At 37.4% G+C, this 17,409-nt stretch overlaps 1 protein-coding gene across 1 annotated transcript in view; it reads left to right on the forward strand.

Annotated features, from left to right (window-relative positions):
• Positions 1 to 17,409, forward strand: part of DAPK1 (death associated protein kinase 1) — a 185,594-nt gene that overhangs the window by 131,263 nt on the left and 36,922 nt on the right. Inside the window, exons 9-16 of the mRNA XM_049784131.1 lie at positions 43 to 132; positions 1,558 to 1,650; positions 7,997 to 8,116; positions 8,733 to 8,831; positions 10,342 to 10,440; positions 11,854 to 11,952; positions 12,796 to 12,993; positions 14,958 to 15,155. Coding sequence (XP_049640088.1) covers positions 43 to 132; positions 1,558 to 1,650; positions 7,997 to 8,116; positions 8,733 to 8,831; positions 10,342 to 10,440; positions 11,854 to 11,952; positions 12,796 to 12,993; positions 14,958 to 15,155 — 996 coding nt within the window. The remainder of the gene's footprint in view (positions 1 to 42; positions 133 to 1,557; positions 1,651 to 7,996; positions 8,117 to 8,732; positions 8,832 to 10,341; positions 10,441 to 11,853; positions 11,953 to 12,795; positions 12,994 to 14,957; positions 15,156 to 17,409) is intronic.

Below are 17,409 nucleotides of genomic sequence, written 5' to 3' on the forward strand. Positions count from 1 at the left end.
TGTAATTTGAAAGCTCTTTTCTCTTTTTTCTTTTTATTTCAGCCTAAAGACACCCAACAAGTACTTAGTAGAAAAGCATCAGCAGTTAACATGGAGAAATTTAAAAAGTTTGCAGCCCGAAAGAAATGGAAAGTAAGACTTGTGATATGGAGAGATTGACTGCTACTAATTTTTCTGTGGCTTTCCCTTTGGAAAGCATACATTTCTTCTGATTTTGGCAATACAAAAGTGCATTCTTTAAAGAAAAATTTTAACATGTTGTGTGCACTGTTAAACTATTTTCAAAGAGAAGCAAAAATAATATTTCAGCACAACTAATTCATGCTGTCCAAATGTAACTTGGTTTATTTTAAAATTAGAACCACTCAATGAAAAAATTTAATCACAATAGAATTATAGTGAAGTATTTTTAATTATAAGTCACATTTAAAATAATTGTTTCTTTGTGGTGAGCAGTTTAGTCCTATGTTTACAGCAGAACTAACATAAATGGTTCTCTAAATTCACACTTGTTCTGATAGTTGGGATGGAGTTGGGTTCACAAACACTTTCTGGTCTCATGTTTTTTCAGTGTGGCAGATCATTGCATGGCTCTAAAGGACATTACAGCTTTCAATAAAGGTTAAGGGTTTAAAAATATGGCAGATTAGCATCCTATGCAGAACAGTTATACCAAACAAAGAAAGTTTGTACCTACCCTATCTCTTAAGCACCAGGAAAGAAATTCACTTTATTTTTACACCAATCAAGTTTGTTCTTCCAGGACTGAAATGAAGAGGACTATAGCACTTGGTTACTTAAGATTTAGCACTCTCTAAAAGAAATCTGCAGAATAAGCTTTCAATGTGGAACAATATAATATTTTCTCTATCTCTTTTTTTTTTTTTTTTGTTTTTTTTTTTGGGTCACACCCGGCAGTGCTCAGGGGTTATTCCTGGCTCCAGGCTCAGAAATTGCTCCTGGCAGGCACGGGGGACCATATGGGGTGCCGGGATTTGAACCAATGACCTCCTGCATGAAAGGCAAACGCCTTACCTCCATGCTATCTCTCTGGCCCCCAATATTTTCTCTATCTCTATCTCACACACAATACTCACAAACCCCACACATATTAAATACACAATTTTGCCTCTGCCTTTGCCATTAAAATTAAATGCAGAGGTGTTTGTTCTGTAGGCTGAGTTCTTTTCTTGCTCACTTTCAACAATTCTATGGATTTTTGTAGTCACCTTATCTACTAGTAGATACAAAGCAAAATCTCTACCTTCCTTGATTCTCTGAGGGGTATTCATTCTTGGAGTTTCTACAAGATTTTAATCCCTCAAAGAGTTGAAAAAGAAGTATTGATGGAGAAAGATTATAGATCTATAATCATGAAATGCAGAAAGAGAATCTCTATTCTGTTGTTTTGATATGTAATATCTATCTTTAGAATAATTAATTATGTAATTAATGGCATCACCTACCACTCAGTATATTAGTGAGTATTACCTCAAAGAATTTGGGATTTTTACTAATTCTGTGTCTATATATTTCTTCCACTTTCTTAAAAAAAAGCAATCTGTTCGCCTGATATCATTGTGCCAAAGACTGTCCAGGTCATTTTTATCAAGAAGTAACATGAGTGTTGCCAGAAGTGATGATACTCTGGTAAGCAAACCTGTTTGTTTAATGAGGTTCTATGTATTTATGTGTATTTATGTATATGTATATTTAATGTATTTATGTACATGTATGTTTTAATATAAATTAAAGAGTCCTAGAATTGGTATGGGATGATGAGACCTTTCTCGGCTGGCTGGGCCCGGCTCCTGCCGCCCCTACAGCCTGGCAGGTCTGAAGGGTGATGCAAAGAAATTCACAAAGCAGTCAGATGAAGTTCCAGGAGTCAGCCAGCTTTATTTCATGGTCCTAACCATCATGTACATTTCCTCAAATGGCTTCTATGCTAGCCTTTTCCAAGGAGCCACTTCTCTGCTTCTTCTCTCGCTCTCTGCCTTTCTTCCTTTCAGCTGCTTTTCCAGGCTTCCTTGCTGACTAACTCCCTTTGCTGATGCTACTGCTGATGCTTCTTTGCTGATTGTCAATTCTGGTGCTGAATCTGATGCTGAATCTCTCTGTTGAATCTCACAGTTGATTCTCACTTCTGCCACACTTCTCTCGCTAACTCTACTTCTTAATCCCTTTCTCCCCACAAGTCAGCCTCCTTTACCTACCCATTCCAGGTGTGGGAAGTTCTGATCATTTCAGGTGGGATAAATAAGAAGTTGGGGGAGGGGATACTCACACATGTATATATGTCTGTATAATGTTTTAAGTTCTTCAAACTCCAGAAATATTAAGTCATATAAAGATCAGGATTGTTCTTTCTCTTCTGGAAGTATGGACTTGGAGTGTCTGATTTGAAGTACTCTGTTTGTGTACTGTTTCATCTGTTTGACATTGTTTGATTTTGCATTATAGCCATCCCAAATCTCATAGCTCTAGTGTTTCTATTGTGTACTTCCCTTTAGCACTTCAATACTCGCACAGAATTTGAGAAAAGAGGCAGGAATAGGAGGGTTCATTATTTTTTATTGCTTTGACATTGAATAGTGTTGGATTAGAATAGTGCAATAGGGAAGATACTCTTTCATTTAAAAATAAGGAAAACTTTAATAGGGATTGGTATAGTTAGTGCTATACCAGAAGAAACTTGCTTGCTAACGTTATATTGATTGTTCAAGGTCTATGAGAGCAATACCTTTCCCCTGCCCTCATGGTTCCTCTTAATCCAAACTGAAACCTAATCACCGATGAACTTTTTATTTTTTTTAATTTTTCATTTTTAATTATGAGAACAATGATGCAAAGAGGACAAGGTAAAGTTTTTTTTTTTTTTTTTTTTTTTTTTTTGGTTTTTGGGCCACACCCGGTGACGCTCAGGGGTTACTCCTGGCTATGCGCTCAGAAGTCGCTCCTGGCTTGGGGGACCATATGGGATGCCGGGGATCGAACCGCGGTCCGTCTCCTAGGCTAGCGCAGGTAAGGCAGGCACCTTACCTCGAGCGCCACCGCCCGGCCCCAGGACAAGGTAAAGTTACAGTGAAAGAACAATCGCCCATAAACAGAGTTCTCAGAAGAAGTCCCCTTGCTGACTTTTTTTGACTTGCTGTCAAAAAAAAACATTAAGAAAAATAAGGCAGAACCCATGTACAATTACTTTGTCCACAAGTCCCCAGATTGTAGTACATTATAACATTTCTTAGCAGTACACAAAGCAACCTAAAGCCATAAGATTTATGTGACTCCTTAACTTTGAAGGCATAGTATTTTTATATATTCATGCACATACATATTAGTTTAAGTTAACATCAAAAGTTTAAGAGGTTTTTTTTTAAGAGTTAATCAAAAGGGCACAGTAAAAACGGTGTTAGAGTGGCAAATATTGTTTGCATAGGCCCACCAAAATATGGGGGTCATAGAATGGAATAGCCTTGGTCTAAATACAAGGAGACAACTACCTCTGAAGTTTCCTGGCATAAGACCAACTCTAGGCTCCAGGCAAACTAGTTTATTCAATCCAAGTCATTGTCTGTAATGCCAATACAGTTTTATTTTTCACGTAGTCCTATTGTTGGCATCAGGTTTCTGTATTAAAGATCCTGGAATCTGCACATTCTACATTGAAGTCAGGCTGGTGTGGAGTATCCTCTAGTTTCACCTCACAATTAAGGGGCAATACAGCAGCCCTGTTCAGTAAGCAGGTCATTGTTCTTGTTAAGACTTCTCAGTGTTAAGGGAAGTCTCTTTTGAGTAGATGATGTCAGAGCAGCTGTAGGGTCTTCCCTGGTAGAGAATTGCCTCCAGGTGTTGTTAAAGATAACCTTGGATGTTTTGTAGATGTCTTCTCTAGATCAGGGGTGAATGGAGAATGCCCATTCTTCTAAGGCCTGTGCCAGGACTTTATGTCAATGTTCAGGGTGTAAGGTCCCATTGCACTACAAGATTTGTGTGTTCCCATCTCTATTAGATAAGAACTTATTGGTATGTATAGTATTTTCCCGTTTTAGTGTGCCTAAGCAAACAAGAAATAAAGCCACATGGCATTATCAGAGTATATGGGGGCTTAAGAACGCGTCCAACAATACCCATGACTTGGTTCAAACATAAGCATTAAACTGAGTGATTCTTTCACATCAAATTCCATATTGAGCAGTTCACAAAGAGAAGATAAAAAAAGGGGGGGGGGAAATCATCACTGTATAAGAAAATATTCAGCAAAAATTATCACCATCAAAGAAAACACCCATAAAATGTTGAAAAGACATACGTGTCCTTTTTATGCCTTTTGGAATAGTTGGGTGGGTGTTAACTCCAGGGCACCACTTTGATCTGTGACTTAGGACTCTACAGTACTTAAGTTAGAAAGGGTAAATGAGGGCCCGGAGAGATAGCACAGCGGTGTTTGCCTTGCAAGCAGCCGATCCAGGACCAAAGGTGGTTGGTTCAAATCCCGGCGTCCCATATGGTCCCCCGTGCCTGCCAGGAGCTATTTCTGAGCAGACAGCCAGGAGTAACCCCTGAGCAAAGCCGGGTGTGCCCCCCCCCAAAAAAAACAAAAAAACAAAAAAACAAAAAAAAAAAAGAAAGGGTAAATGAGGAGTAATGATGATAGGGGTTAAGGAAGCTAAAGAGAAAGATGATCTTTTGTAGGGGTGTGCAAAAGGGCAGAGTACTAAATGGACATTCTGCATACATAAAAACATAATTCAATGATAGTGAGTACTATTATTGTATCTTGTGCGCGCAGGGGCACTAGCCCCAGCACGATTTTGAAAATATAGACTGGAAAGAGATTACCAGTGACTCCGATGAACTTTTTAAATGTGATTGGACACATCTGAATTCATTCAGGTTTTTTATGATAGAAAACAGGAATTTGTAAACTCTAGAGCTATAGACAATTCCAGAAAACATAAACTGTGTATAAGGGACTTGGCCTCACCTGTCATGGATCAATTGGCATTTACTGAGTAGAACCAGGATAGAGTCACTCATCAACTGAGACTAAAGCTAGTTGTTGAAGCTCCATGTTTAGTAATGTACAGTGGGATAGATAGGACACGTTAAAAATTAAAAAGTGAAAAAGAAACAAAGTGGGTATAGGGAGAGGCAGTAGAAGATAGTTGGCATCAGGGAATTGTTTGAAGGTGGCAGTGGAACCAGAAAAAGATAAAAATTATTATAAGTATATGAGGAGAATGATTTGACATTATAAATTCACATCATATTGACAATTAGATAAAGTAATATGTGGAACTGATGAACTTAAATTAGGAGAGCTACCAATGGTTGTATAGAATTCGAGGATGGAAGACATTCAAGACTGCAACTTTTCCCCCTCCTCTCAATATCCTTTTGATTGGGAGGACTTGTTTTAATAATCTGCTATTCCTCATTTCTTTTCACTTGTATGAAAATGACTGTTGGTTATCAATTTGAAGCATAATAGTAATGTGAACCTATGGCATTTTTACTTAGCGCACTGTAGAAATATTAATAAAAAATTTATGAAGTTTTATTTTTTATTCATAACGCAGATTTCTGAGAAATTATTTTTCCTGGGCCCGGAGAGATAGCACAGCGGCGTTTGCCTTGCAAGCAGCCAATCCAGGACCAAAGGTGGCTGGTTCGAATCCCGGTATCCCATATGTTCCCCCGTGCCTTCCAGGAGCTATTTCTGAGCAGACAGCCAGGAGTAACCCCTGAGCAATGCCGGGTGTAGCCCAAAAACCAAAAACCAAAAAAAAAAAATTATTTTTTCTTTCTAACCCACTGGCAGAGAATATGCTTTGCCAGATTACAAATTTCAGGAAATAGACCTATATAAAATAATTTGGTATGTGCAAGCTTATTCTTTGATTGACATCTACCACATTTTTGAAATATTTTACTGTATGACACTTTCGGCAAAGTGACTAAGAATACCAAGTTTATTCAATATTTTTAGTCATTCTGCCCTTATAACTAGAAAAACATACAGTTTTCTTTTATTCTGGGCCAATTTTTACCTTTTTTTTTTTTTTTACATATAGGATCTATTTTTAAAATATTTAAAACTAACTTTCAGAGAATTTTGTCATGCTATTCTAGACCTAAAGAAAATTCTTTCTATTGTGAAAAAACAATAATATTTTAATGGATTTACAGATGTAGACTGGGAAGTGCAGGTTATCTGATCTAGTTCTCATAGATAATGCTTAGCCAATCCCTATGTCAGGATTGTCTTATTGAAAGGTTATGATTGCTCCTATGCTTTTTAGACTTTGACTTTAATTTTAAATTTCTCTAGACTCTATATTGCAGAATTCCTAACATGAATACAAAGGATAGTTTGTTGCCAATCATTTTTCTAACTTCGAATTTTGAAAGTTGTTTAAATGATGTTTAATGATGAGGCATTAAGGAATGTGTGCATTGTAAATGGCATTAGTTGGAGAGACTAAAAGTAATCCCACCTAATTTTTCTTCATGATTCTGGTACGAAATTTGCTTTGAATATTTACATGAACAGAACCACACTGATTCTGATGAAGCATCAGGCATTTGTCTTAGATATATCAGCCACCCAATCATGGTGAACACCAAAGTAATTAAAGTAAGCCTTTATTATAAAATGGGAAAAATGGTAATTAAAGGAAACTGACACACAACTAAAGTGATAAGTCTTTTTTTAAGGAAGGTAGAAAGTCGAAAAGACCCTCCTCTCTTTGTTTAGCTTCTGTTTATGGATTCAGGCTTTCTTTCTTTCCCAACCCCTTCCATACACCTCATCAAGTGGGTGGCAATTCATTAGGTCTGAGGTGCTGACCAATTTGACCACCTTTATGAGTTGCCATGGTAACCATGGTAAGCTTTCATTACTTAATGGGTGTGGTTTTAATATGTTCACATGCGGGGTCCTGAAGCCCCCCAGGGGGGCCCGGCCAGCAGGAATTAGCTGGGAAGGCTTCTCAGACAACCGCACTCCTATTTTGCTGGGTAGAAGAACAACCACACCTGTAAAAATCTGAGAGAGGTTAATAATAAAGACCTAAGGCAATATCTCACTGCTCAAAGGCAACTTTATTTGACTACAGCTCCTTCTTATATAGTGAAGGAGAAGGGGGCAGTATAAAGGTGATGTCAGTCATACTTTTGGCGCGAAGGCCCATACAAGGCAAGGATGTATTTCAGGTTTCAAGGAACAAAGAAAGTAAATCATGCTCTAAATAAGGAAGTGGGCAGTGGGCTAGGGGGCTGGATGACCTTCAAGTTATGATGAACGTGCTGTTTCTATGGAAATTTCTAGTGACCTTCTAGCTGCATTCCTAATTGCTTGACTATCAGGAGCTGGTGCAAGATGTGCTTGCCTCAGTGATCTTGAACAGACAATGTAGCATACACTTATTGATAACAGCCTAGTTCACTCCGGAATATAGTTGAGGGAGTAAGACCTCATTTCTGGGAATGGTACCGGGCCGTGTTGCTCTCCTCCGGGCTACAAGATTAATTATCTCTTGCAGCTGCACATTCCTTTCTCTTTGGCCCAAGAACTTACAGCAAGACTGCATGTAGCCTTTAGGTGAAAGGCTGGATTATGGCAGAAAGAACAGCAAAATGGCCTCAAACAAGTCACAGTCCCCAACATTCACATAGTATGATGCACATATAATGACCTAGAGTTTGCCCAGAGATCATCTGGAACCTATGCTTACCCCCCTCTTTTAACAATGGGAGTGACCTAGTAGAGGGTCATACATCTTGGTGAATTTGTTTACTACCCTAAATTAGGACTGGGTCTGACTTGGAGCTTTGTTGCTAGGTGGTCTGTTAACATTGTTTGCCCTTCTCTAGTCAATGTCATAGTCTCCCGACCTCACACATACTGTTTGCTGCCTCCCACCCTAAGACTTTCTCATATGCTGATTCAAGGTGCTTGGTGCTAGTAAGAGCTTCTTTTCTGTCCTTCCAGGATGAGGAAGACTCCTTTGTGATGAAAGCCATCATCCATGCAATCAATGATGACAATGTCCCAGGCCTGCAGCACCTCCTGGGCTCCTTGTCTAACTATGATGTTAACCAGCCCAATAAGGTATGTGTAACACACTTCTACTACAGCTAATGGAGAGGAATATGTGCATCACAGTTATATTTCATAGCCATGCCCATGAAGGAAACAACATTTGCTTCTCGATTTTTCTACATGCTCCAAATTCCATAGCGCAAGAAAAAGACAATTCAAAATAGAGAATACACTGAATTGGAAGTAAGGATTTTATTATGAAGATCTTTCTTTATGTTGCTTTTATACAATTACCTGTGAAATTTTTTATTTGCTTTGTTTTGGAACTACACCTAGTGGTGTTCAGGGCTTACTCCTTGATCTGTGCTCAGGGTTCAGTCCTGACCATTGCTTAGGTAACCAAATATGTTGGATTGAACTTGCAAAGCTAGCACCTCAATATCTGTACTGTGTGTTTGGTCTCTCTCAACATAAGGACTCATCCTGCAATGAAAGTATCAGGGTTTTTTTGGTTTTTTTAATGTGATGTCAAAAGCAGAGGGCAATTATGTTCTATCTTTTGTTTCTATAATGTATCAGAATGCATGTATCAGACAGTCTTAGGCAGAATTGTAGTATAACAGTGACAATTTGAGCTTTTCTAGAAAAGTTGAAAAATCATCATGTTTTTCATTTCCTATTTCAGCATGGGACACCACCATTACTTATTGCTGCTGGCTGTGGGAATATTCAAATGCTGCAGCTGCTCATTAAAAGAGGCTCAAGAATTGATATTCAAGATAAGGTTACTAGCAGATTTTGTTGTTGTTGTTGTTGTTGTTGTTATTTTCTTAGTTTTTTTTCTTTCTTAAAAATAAATTATATCCAGACATTTTCTAATACGAATATTTTTAAGACCCTATCAATGAACTGATAATGGTTTAGAAACTGGATTGTATAGGTTATAAAAAGCCATGTATTTGTCTTCTTCCAGGCTCAGAGTTCAGCATCCGTTTCTCTGGATGTTGCACAGATTTTATTCTTTATGATTATATTTGCTCAACAGTTTTATTATATGTCATATTTGCCAAAGTTCTCCCTATCTGATTTACCTCACAAGAAATCTGTCTGCATTTTTTTTGCGGGGTTGGGGTCACATCTGGCAGCACTCAGGGGCTACTCCTGAGCCCCCAGCTGGCTCGGAGGACCATATGGGATGCTGGGATTCAAACCACTGTCCTTCTGCATGCAAGGCAAACGCCTTACCACTGTGCTATCTCTCCGGCCCCATCTGCATATTTTTTAAGAAAGCAAAGTAAGACTGATATACTTTGAAATGTACATCTTAATATAAGTGTAGAAACAATTAACAGCCTATGATCAATCCACTAGATCTGATATCCGTTTCAATGGGCTTTGAATAGAGCTATAAATGCACCAGATCAGGCACTATAGCAGTTAAGGAATTCAAAATTTAGGATGAAAAGCTTTTGTTTGTTTTTGTTTGTTTTGGGGCCATACTTGACTGTTCTCAGGGCTTACTTCTGACTCTGCACTCAGGGATCAATTCTAACTGGCTCAGGGGACCATATAGGATGCCTGGGATCAAAACCAGGTTGGTGTGTTTTCAAACTTTTTAAACAGGGGGCCAGTTCACTGTCCTTCAGACTGTTGGAGGGCCAGATTATAGTAAAGACAAAAATTATGAACAAATTTCTATGCACACTGTATATATCTTATTTAGAAGTGAAGAAACAAAATGGGAATAAATACAATATGTGGCCCGCGGGCCATAATTTGAGGACCATTGCACTATACTATTGCTCTAATTCTCGCAAAGAAGGTTTTAAAAAAGGGTAAACAACTGTTTATTTTAGAATTATTCTAGATATACAAAGATAGTACAGACAACTTTCTTAACTTTTTGTCCAGCTTCCTAAACAATTAATGTAACCGTGGTTACCTTATTTGGCAAAACTGAAAATTAAAGTGGGGCTTATTCTTGGAAGTTGGTTCTTAGCTAACCGTCACATAAGAAGGGAAATGCATTGAGTCTGAGTAATGTGTGCTTCACAATTCTTCAAGTCTCTGACATGTAACTTTTTTTTTTTTTTTTAATTTTTGGGCCACACCCGGTAATGCTCAGGGGTTACTCCTGGCTATGTGCTCAGAAGTTGCTCCTGGCTCGGGGGACCATATGGGACACCAGGGGATCGAACCGCGGTCCATCCAAGGCTAGCGCAGGCAAGGCAGGCACCTTACCTTTAGCGCCACCGCCCGGCCCCATGTAACTTTTTTTGTTGCTTGTTTTCTAGGGTGGATCCAATGCTATCTACTGGGCCTCTCGGCATGGCCATGTAGATACCTTGAAATTTCTCAATGAGAACAAATGCCCTTTGGATGTTAAAGACAAGGTAAGGTCACTTATTAGGGACAGTAAGAAATAAAGGAATTAATTCATGATCCTGGCTTGGCCACATGCAAAGCAAGTGCTTTCCTCATTGTACTTTCTCCAGTTCCACCCTTGATTCTACTGGTTTGTTTGTTTGTCTGGGGGCACATCCAGAAATGCTCAGTGGTCACTTCTGGCAATGCCTAGGGACTAAATGGGATGCTAGGGATGAAATCAGAGTCAGCTATGTAAGAACCTTATTCACAGTACTATCTCTGTGATTCCATCTTAGCTTTTTAAATTGTGGGTTGCAACCTTAAAGTGGGTCGTGTAATATTGAATGTGACTGTTGGAAAAAAATGTTAAAAATTAGTTAAAAGAATTGTGATGTTTGATTTTTGTATACATAATTTACTACCAGTACACACAGAATACATAAAAATTTTCAGTTAAGGAAGGGTTACAAATAGAAATTTTAAAGAAGCCCTAGTTTTTATAATAATCCTGTGAATTAACTGGTAATGTTAAAACCACCATGTTGGAGTCCTGCCTTCTTTGTTGTGTATCTTACTGCATAATGCTGTGTTTCTTCATATAACAGATCAGTTCTGTCAGGATTGACACTTAGAACAATACAGACATCTAAAATTGGCCTGCCATCAAACAAATAATAATTTGTATTATTTTTTGTCATGTGAAAATAAAGTACCTTTGTTTTTGGAAATCTCTTTATTCTAAAACAATTCTGGTGTAGCTATAAGTAAAATATTTTATGGAGATTACACCAATCACAAATCACAGAATAACTTTAAAATCTCTGAAAATATAAGAAATAAGATTTTAAATTTAGACCAAGAGATTAGAAACTTGATAATAAATACCATTATGTGTAAATAATTGCAGCATGACAGACATAATATAGATAGACTTAATATATGAGAGACTTAATAATAGACTTAAAATTACATTTTGCTTTTGTGTGTGTGTGTGTGTGTGTGTGTGTGTGTGTGTGTGTGTGTGTGTGTGTGTGTGTGGTTTTTGGGTCACACCCAGCAGTGTTCAGGGGTTATTTCTGGCTCTATGCTCAGAAATTGCTCCTGGCAGGCACGGAGGACCATATGGGACGCCGGGATTTGAACTGATGACCTTCTGCATGAAAGGCAAATGCCTTACCTCCATGCTATCTCTCTGGTCCCACATTTTGCATTTTTTTAATTACATAGTTAGAAGTACTAGTGAATAAGAAAATAGCTTGCTCTTAATTTTGAGCTCTAAGCTCTGAGCCCTGAGCATGGCATGATGAGCTAACCTGTATTCTATGGTGAACTAACCTGTGCCTGGGCTCCCTGACCCTGTCACCAGAGGGGCATCTGATCTTAAGTGGTGTGTTTTCTTACTTCCAAGAAGTCATGCTGAAATGTTATTTATTTTGCAGTCTGGAGAGACAGCCCTTCATGTGGCAGCTCGCTATGGGCATGCAGATGTAGTTCAGTTACTGTGCAGCTTTGGCTCTAATCCTAATTTCCAAGACAAGGTGGGTTGTGGTGTCTGATAATTTCATTTCATTTTGCTCTCTATGAATAGACAAATGACATAGTTCATTGGAATTTACCTAGAAGATTTCTACATAGAATACAGAGGGCATGGACCACGTAGGTTCACTGGTATTCATTGATTTATTCATTCAGTCAATCTTCTGTTTAGCTGTATGCTTCTCATTGTGCAGATGAGGAAACTTACACAAAAGTTTAAGAACTTGCCCAAGATCATACAGTTTATAAATATGGAGTTGAGGCTTGGACCCACACAATTGTGTCTTACCATTCATATTTATAACCTTTATACTCTACTACTTTTAGAAGAAAGATATATGTGTCTAATGATATTGAGCATGAGAATTTTACAGACCTCAGTGTCACGTCTTTCTTAGAGTTATTATAGCTTAGCTTAGACACATTTTAACCAGGGAATTAATACATTGATTCAAATACGGCAGAAATCTTGAACCATCAAGATTGTTAGGTTATATATTCATAGAAGTGCTCTCATATTAAAAGACTGAAATGGATAAAAAGGAGGATACTATAAATCCGTCCACGGCAGGTCTTTGTTTATAAGAAAGTGAGTCAATGGAATCAATCATGCTATGCAACCTAAATTCTTCCAGCACACAAGTGTTGAGGAGAAAAAGAAATGAAATCTAGACATTAGACCCATGTCTTTTATTTTAGATTTTACAATAAGATGCTGTAAGATGTTTTTTTTTTTCTGTTGCCTTTACAACAGTTTTCTTGAACTTGAGGGAAGCTAATTGTGCCTTTACTTACTTTCATTATTACTTCCTTTTCCTACTCTATATGTTTGACTCCCTGGGCAGGAAGAAGAAAGTCCTCTGCACTGTGCTGCATGGCATGGTTACTACCCAGTAGCCAAAGTCCTCTGTGAAGCTGGTTGCAATGTGAATATTAAGAACCGAGAAGGAGAGACCCCACTCCTGACAGCCTCTGCCAGGGGCTACCATGACATTGTAGAATGTCTGATTGAACATGGAGCTGATCTTAATGCTTCAGATAAGGTGCTTTGTGGGTGAATATGTTACACTTACTAAGAGTAGCTATTGCAACTGTAGGATTCATCAGTTTGTTTATACATGATAACAAATTTAAATGCAGCAAATTATAATTTATCCTTTTTTTTTTTTTTTTTTTTTTTTTTTGGCGGGAGTGTGTGAAGGGAGACTATCACAGGTACTCAGAATGCCTGGAAATGACCCAGTAATTCTCACTCTGTGAGAAGCCAATAATAATACAGGATTATCTAGGCCACTCCAGCTATGCTTGAGGGCTTCCAGTGTTGCACCCAACATTACTTGTGGGACTACATGATGCCAGGGACCAAATGAGGGGTGGCTGCTTGCAAGGAATGCATCTACATCTCTGTTCTCTCTCTTTGTTCCTATCTATTTTTCTTTTCTGTTTCAATGATTTTGTGAAATTTTCTAGATTAGAACAGAATCTAGTTTATTCCTGTTTGTTGGTGAATGTAACAAAATTTATAAATTGGTCAGATTACATAGATTTTTTTTGGTAATATTTTTAGTTGATAGCACTGCACCCAAAATAATTCTCATTTAGGACTAAAATTGGCACTCCTCTCTGACAATCTCAACATTGGACCAAAACTTTCTCTTTTAATTGAACAAATCCAGTCCATTATTACTTTAAAAAAAAATTACTCATTGCTCTCAGTGGTTTTTTGGGATCTTTGGGTCCTGTTCCAACACTTAATGGTTTGTTTCTTGTGTCCTGATGAATCGATGGTTTGGGTCGTTCGTGTTTGACAACTATTTGATGCCAGGCACTGAACTTACAGTCTCATAAAATTAGGCATAGGCTTTACCTCTTGAGCTGTTTACTGATCAATTTGGGATTCATCAAGTTGATAGTCAGCTTGGTATAATTATTCAAAGTTGTGTATCTGAAGTGTCTCCCCCAGCCTCAGGAATAACTTCTGTAGTTTTTAATCCAGCATAATCTATTTTTATTGTGAATTTGTATTTAGATGAAGCTTTGATGTTACTATAAATAGTTAGACCTGGGACACTGTAGTTTATTTGGTATCTACACACTTAGGTTATTTTCTTAACCCTTCAGCTGAAGGTGACATTGTCACCTGGGAACAATGGTATTACTGGAGACATTGTTTTCATATCCCACCAGGAGTAGTAGTGATGGCATATAGTAAAGTTTACAGCTCACAGGGATAACCTTGCAATGTCAGGTGTGCCGAGATTAAGGAACCATCGGATCAATAAGTTCAAGAAATGTTTCCAAACTTTTCCCAGGTCTCAGAACTCATTCATTGGGCATTCAGTAACATGGAATATAATCTAATTCAATGTAAGGAATACCCAGGCTGGGCATTGTGGGGTGCAAAAACTCAGCTAGTTTCATTGGTCTCTTTTTTACATGGTTATCCTCTGAATATAAATGGTTATTCCCTGAATATATATATATATATGATATTCCTTCGTGTTGCTGCCTCAGTTTCTCAGCATATAATAAAACAATAAGGTCTCCACTTAGAATTGCTGAGCAGATGCTTTTCAGTATTTTTAAATACAAGATAATACAGACCAGTGGGTACCAACAATTGTTTAAATCCTATAAATTCAGAGACTAAGGTGTAGTTTTTCTTTTTTTCTAATTATAGAGCCAGATTTTATTATTACATACTGTAAATGGAAGTTTTCAATTGTTTGAGGGGACATTGAATTTGCGCTTTTTTTTTTTTTAATTAAGCAAGTGTAGTTTTTCTATTTGAATTTACTGACCAAGCTGAGATTCAAGTTGATAGCCGACTTGGTATAATCATTCAAAGTAGAATATCTGAAATGTCTCCCCCAGCTTCAGGAATAACTTCATAGTTTGTAATCCTTTAAAGTTTGTGATCTCAATTCCCTTTGGTACAGTGGCACCTGGATATGGCCAGGTTCAGATGCCTGAGGAACATGCTTGCATTCTTTGATGTTTGTTTCAGGATGGACACATCGCTCTTCACCTTGCTGTTAGAAGATGTCAAATGGAGGTCATCCAAACTCTCATCAGCCGAGGATGCTCTGTTGATTTCCAAGATAGACATGGCAACACCCCACTCCATGTGGCTTGCAAAGATGGCAGTGTTCCAATTGTGGTGGCCCTTTGTGAGGCAAACTGCAGTGTGGATATCTCAAACAAGGTAAAATATGATGGAAAAGATCCTGGAGAAACCAGTGCTTCTTTCATATTTATCTCTTCGTGCAAAGTGTTTCTTTACATTTCTTTGTTGTTCAAGTATTGACAGCATAGCAACCTCTTTTTTATATTTCTAAGGCTGGGTAGCCTTAAAAAGCACCTAGAGAAGGAGGGGGAAATGAGAATGTGGGGAAGGAGATGAGGAGGACAACAAAAGAGAGGGAATACTACAGAGAGATACTACAGCAGGTAGGGTCATTGCTTTGCATGCCTTAAACCTGAATTTGAGCCTGGGCAACCTGTATGATCTCTGAGCCCACCAGAACTAATCTCTGAGCATAGAACCAGGAGTCAGTCTTGAGAAGCACCCGGTATGACTAAGAAAAGAAAAATAGAAAAGAGAAGGATTGAGATATATGTCAGGTTGTCATACATTCTCTTCAGGTTCATTAATTTACTATAAGATAGACGAAGCCCTCTTATTTTGGTTTTATATGGGGCTCAGTTGCATAGCTACAATTTATAAGCTTAAACTTCATTGTCGATTGAATTGAAGTCTTCAGCTGTAAGCCCTTCTCCTGACTCCTGGAAATATTCTTTTATGAATTTGTTAGTTCTTTGGAATCTTCCTCTATCCTTAGGAGCTTTCAAAAGTCATTTCACACAATAAAAGCCACTTTTATTTCTCTGAGCACAGGAAATTTCAAGGCTTTTGACAATTATGAACTAGTAACTAGGAAGAAAATGAAATATATATGAGAATACATTTTGGTGTTCTTGATGATTGTATATATGTATATGTATACATATAAACAAATACACAAAGTTTCTGTGTATTCCAGAACATGATACAATCAGAAAACATGGTACAGGAGTCAGAGAACCTGTTACAAAGTAGAGCATCTCTCTGGAATAATATGTCTTCAGGAAGAGACCCAATAGTCTAATAAACTTCATCCCTATGACCACATTGAGAATTTTATGGTGAGAGATAATATACTAGCAGTTTGTGCAAAATAGTTTTGGTAAGACCTAAGGAATAACAGTTTGGGGTAATTAAAATTAAAGGTAAATAATTGTTTGCTCTTAGATAGTTTTTTTTTAAATATTTTTAAAATATGCTACTTCTAAATTGAATTAATAGCTTCTTTTTCTCCTAAAAATAATTTAGGCCAGTGTTCTCCAAAGTGAGAAATACTGGCCCATGTTGTTCCTCTCTGCCACCTCTCCCCTGCAACCAACAATCTTAGGCAGAAGTAGTAACCTTAAATGAAGCTGTGGGACATTTTCTGTTTGTTCATTTAGAGAAGGTAGATTTCCAGGAGATATGAGTAATTTTGTTTCTGGAAAGAACATAAGTGTTTGCTTATGATTCCAAGAAAATTTTATGGTCAACTGACCTTTTCAACATATGAAACAGTTGTAAATATCTATATGTATACAAGAAAATTATTCCTTCTGCATATTATGTGATTAATTCAATTTTAAATTTGCCCTGTCTTCATGGATGGTGTTAGAAAAGATTCCTCTTTCTTTCATATTTTGGAAGGGCTTAAGAGACAGTTTTATGAATGTTCAGAACTCACTACTGAACCTATTTGAATGAGGTTTTTGTTCTTGGGAGAGATTCTTAATTACTGCTTCAGTTTCCATGTCTCTGATTGGCTTCTTCAAGCTTTCTTCTTCCTCATTTAGTTTTGGCAGATTATTTAAATCTAAGAATCTGTCCACTTATAGGCTCTTAGCTTAATAGCCTGAAGTGGTTCATAGGAACCTCTTATAATATTTTGAATATCTAGGGAGTTTGTTCTAATTTTTTTCTTTTCATCTGTGAGCCAAATTATTTGAACTTTTATTCCCTTTTGAGTCTACCTAAAGGTTTATCGATCTTAATTATTTTTTGAAGAACATATTCCTAACTTCATTGATTCTTTGTATTACTTTTCATTTTCATATCAGTGAGTTTCTCTAGTTTTTATTGTTTTCTTCTACCACTTTTGTGGCTCATTTGGTTGATATGTGAATTTAGATTATTTATTTGGGTTTTTATTTTTTCTGAAGGTAGATATGAATTACTATGAATTTTCCCCTAAGTATAGCTTTTGCCATATTTCATTGATTCTGATAACATGAATCTTCATTATTAGATTAAAGGAATTTTACTTCTTCTTTGATTTTCTCTGTGATCCATTTGTTGTCTGTGATTGTTTTGCTTAGCTTCCAAGCGTGGAGGTTTTCCCTTCTTCTTCATGTCATTA

Source organism: Suncus etruscus, chromosome 1 (assembly GCF_024139225.1).
Source record: "Suncus etruscus isolate mSunEtr1 chromosome 1, mSunEtr1.pri.cur, whole genome shotgun sequence".
NCBI lineage: Eukaryota > Metazoa > Chordata > Mammalia > Eulipotyphla > Soricidae > Suncus > Suncus etruscus.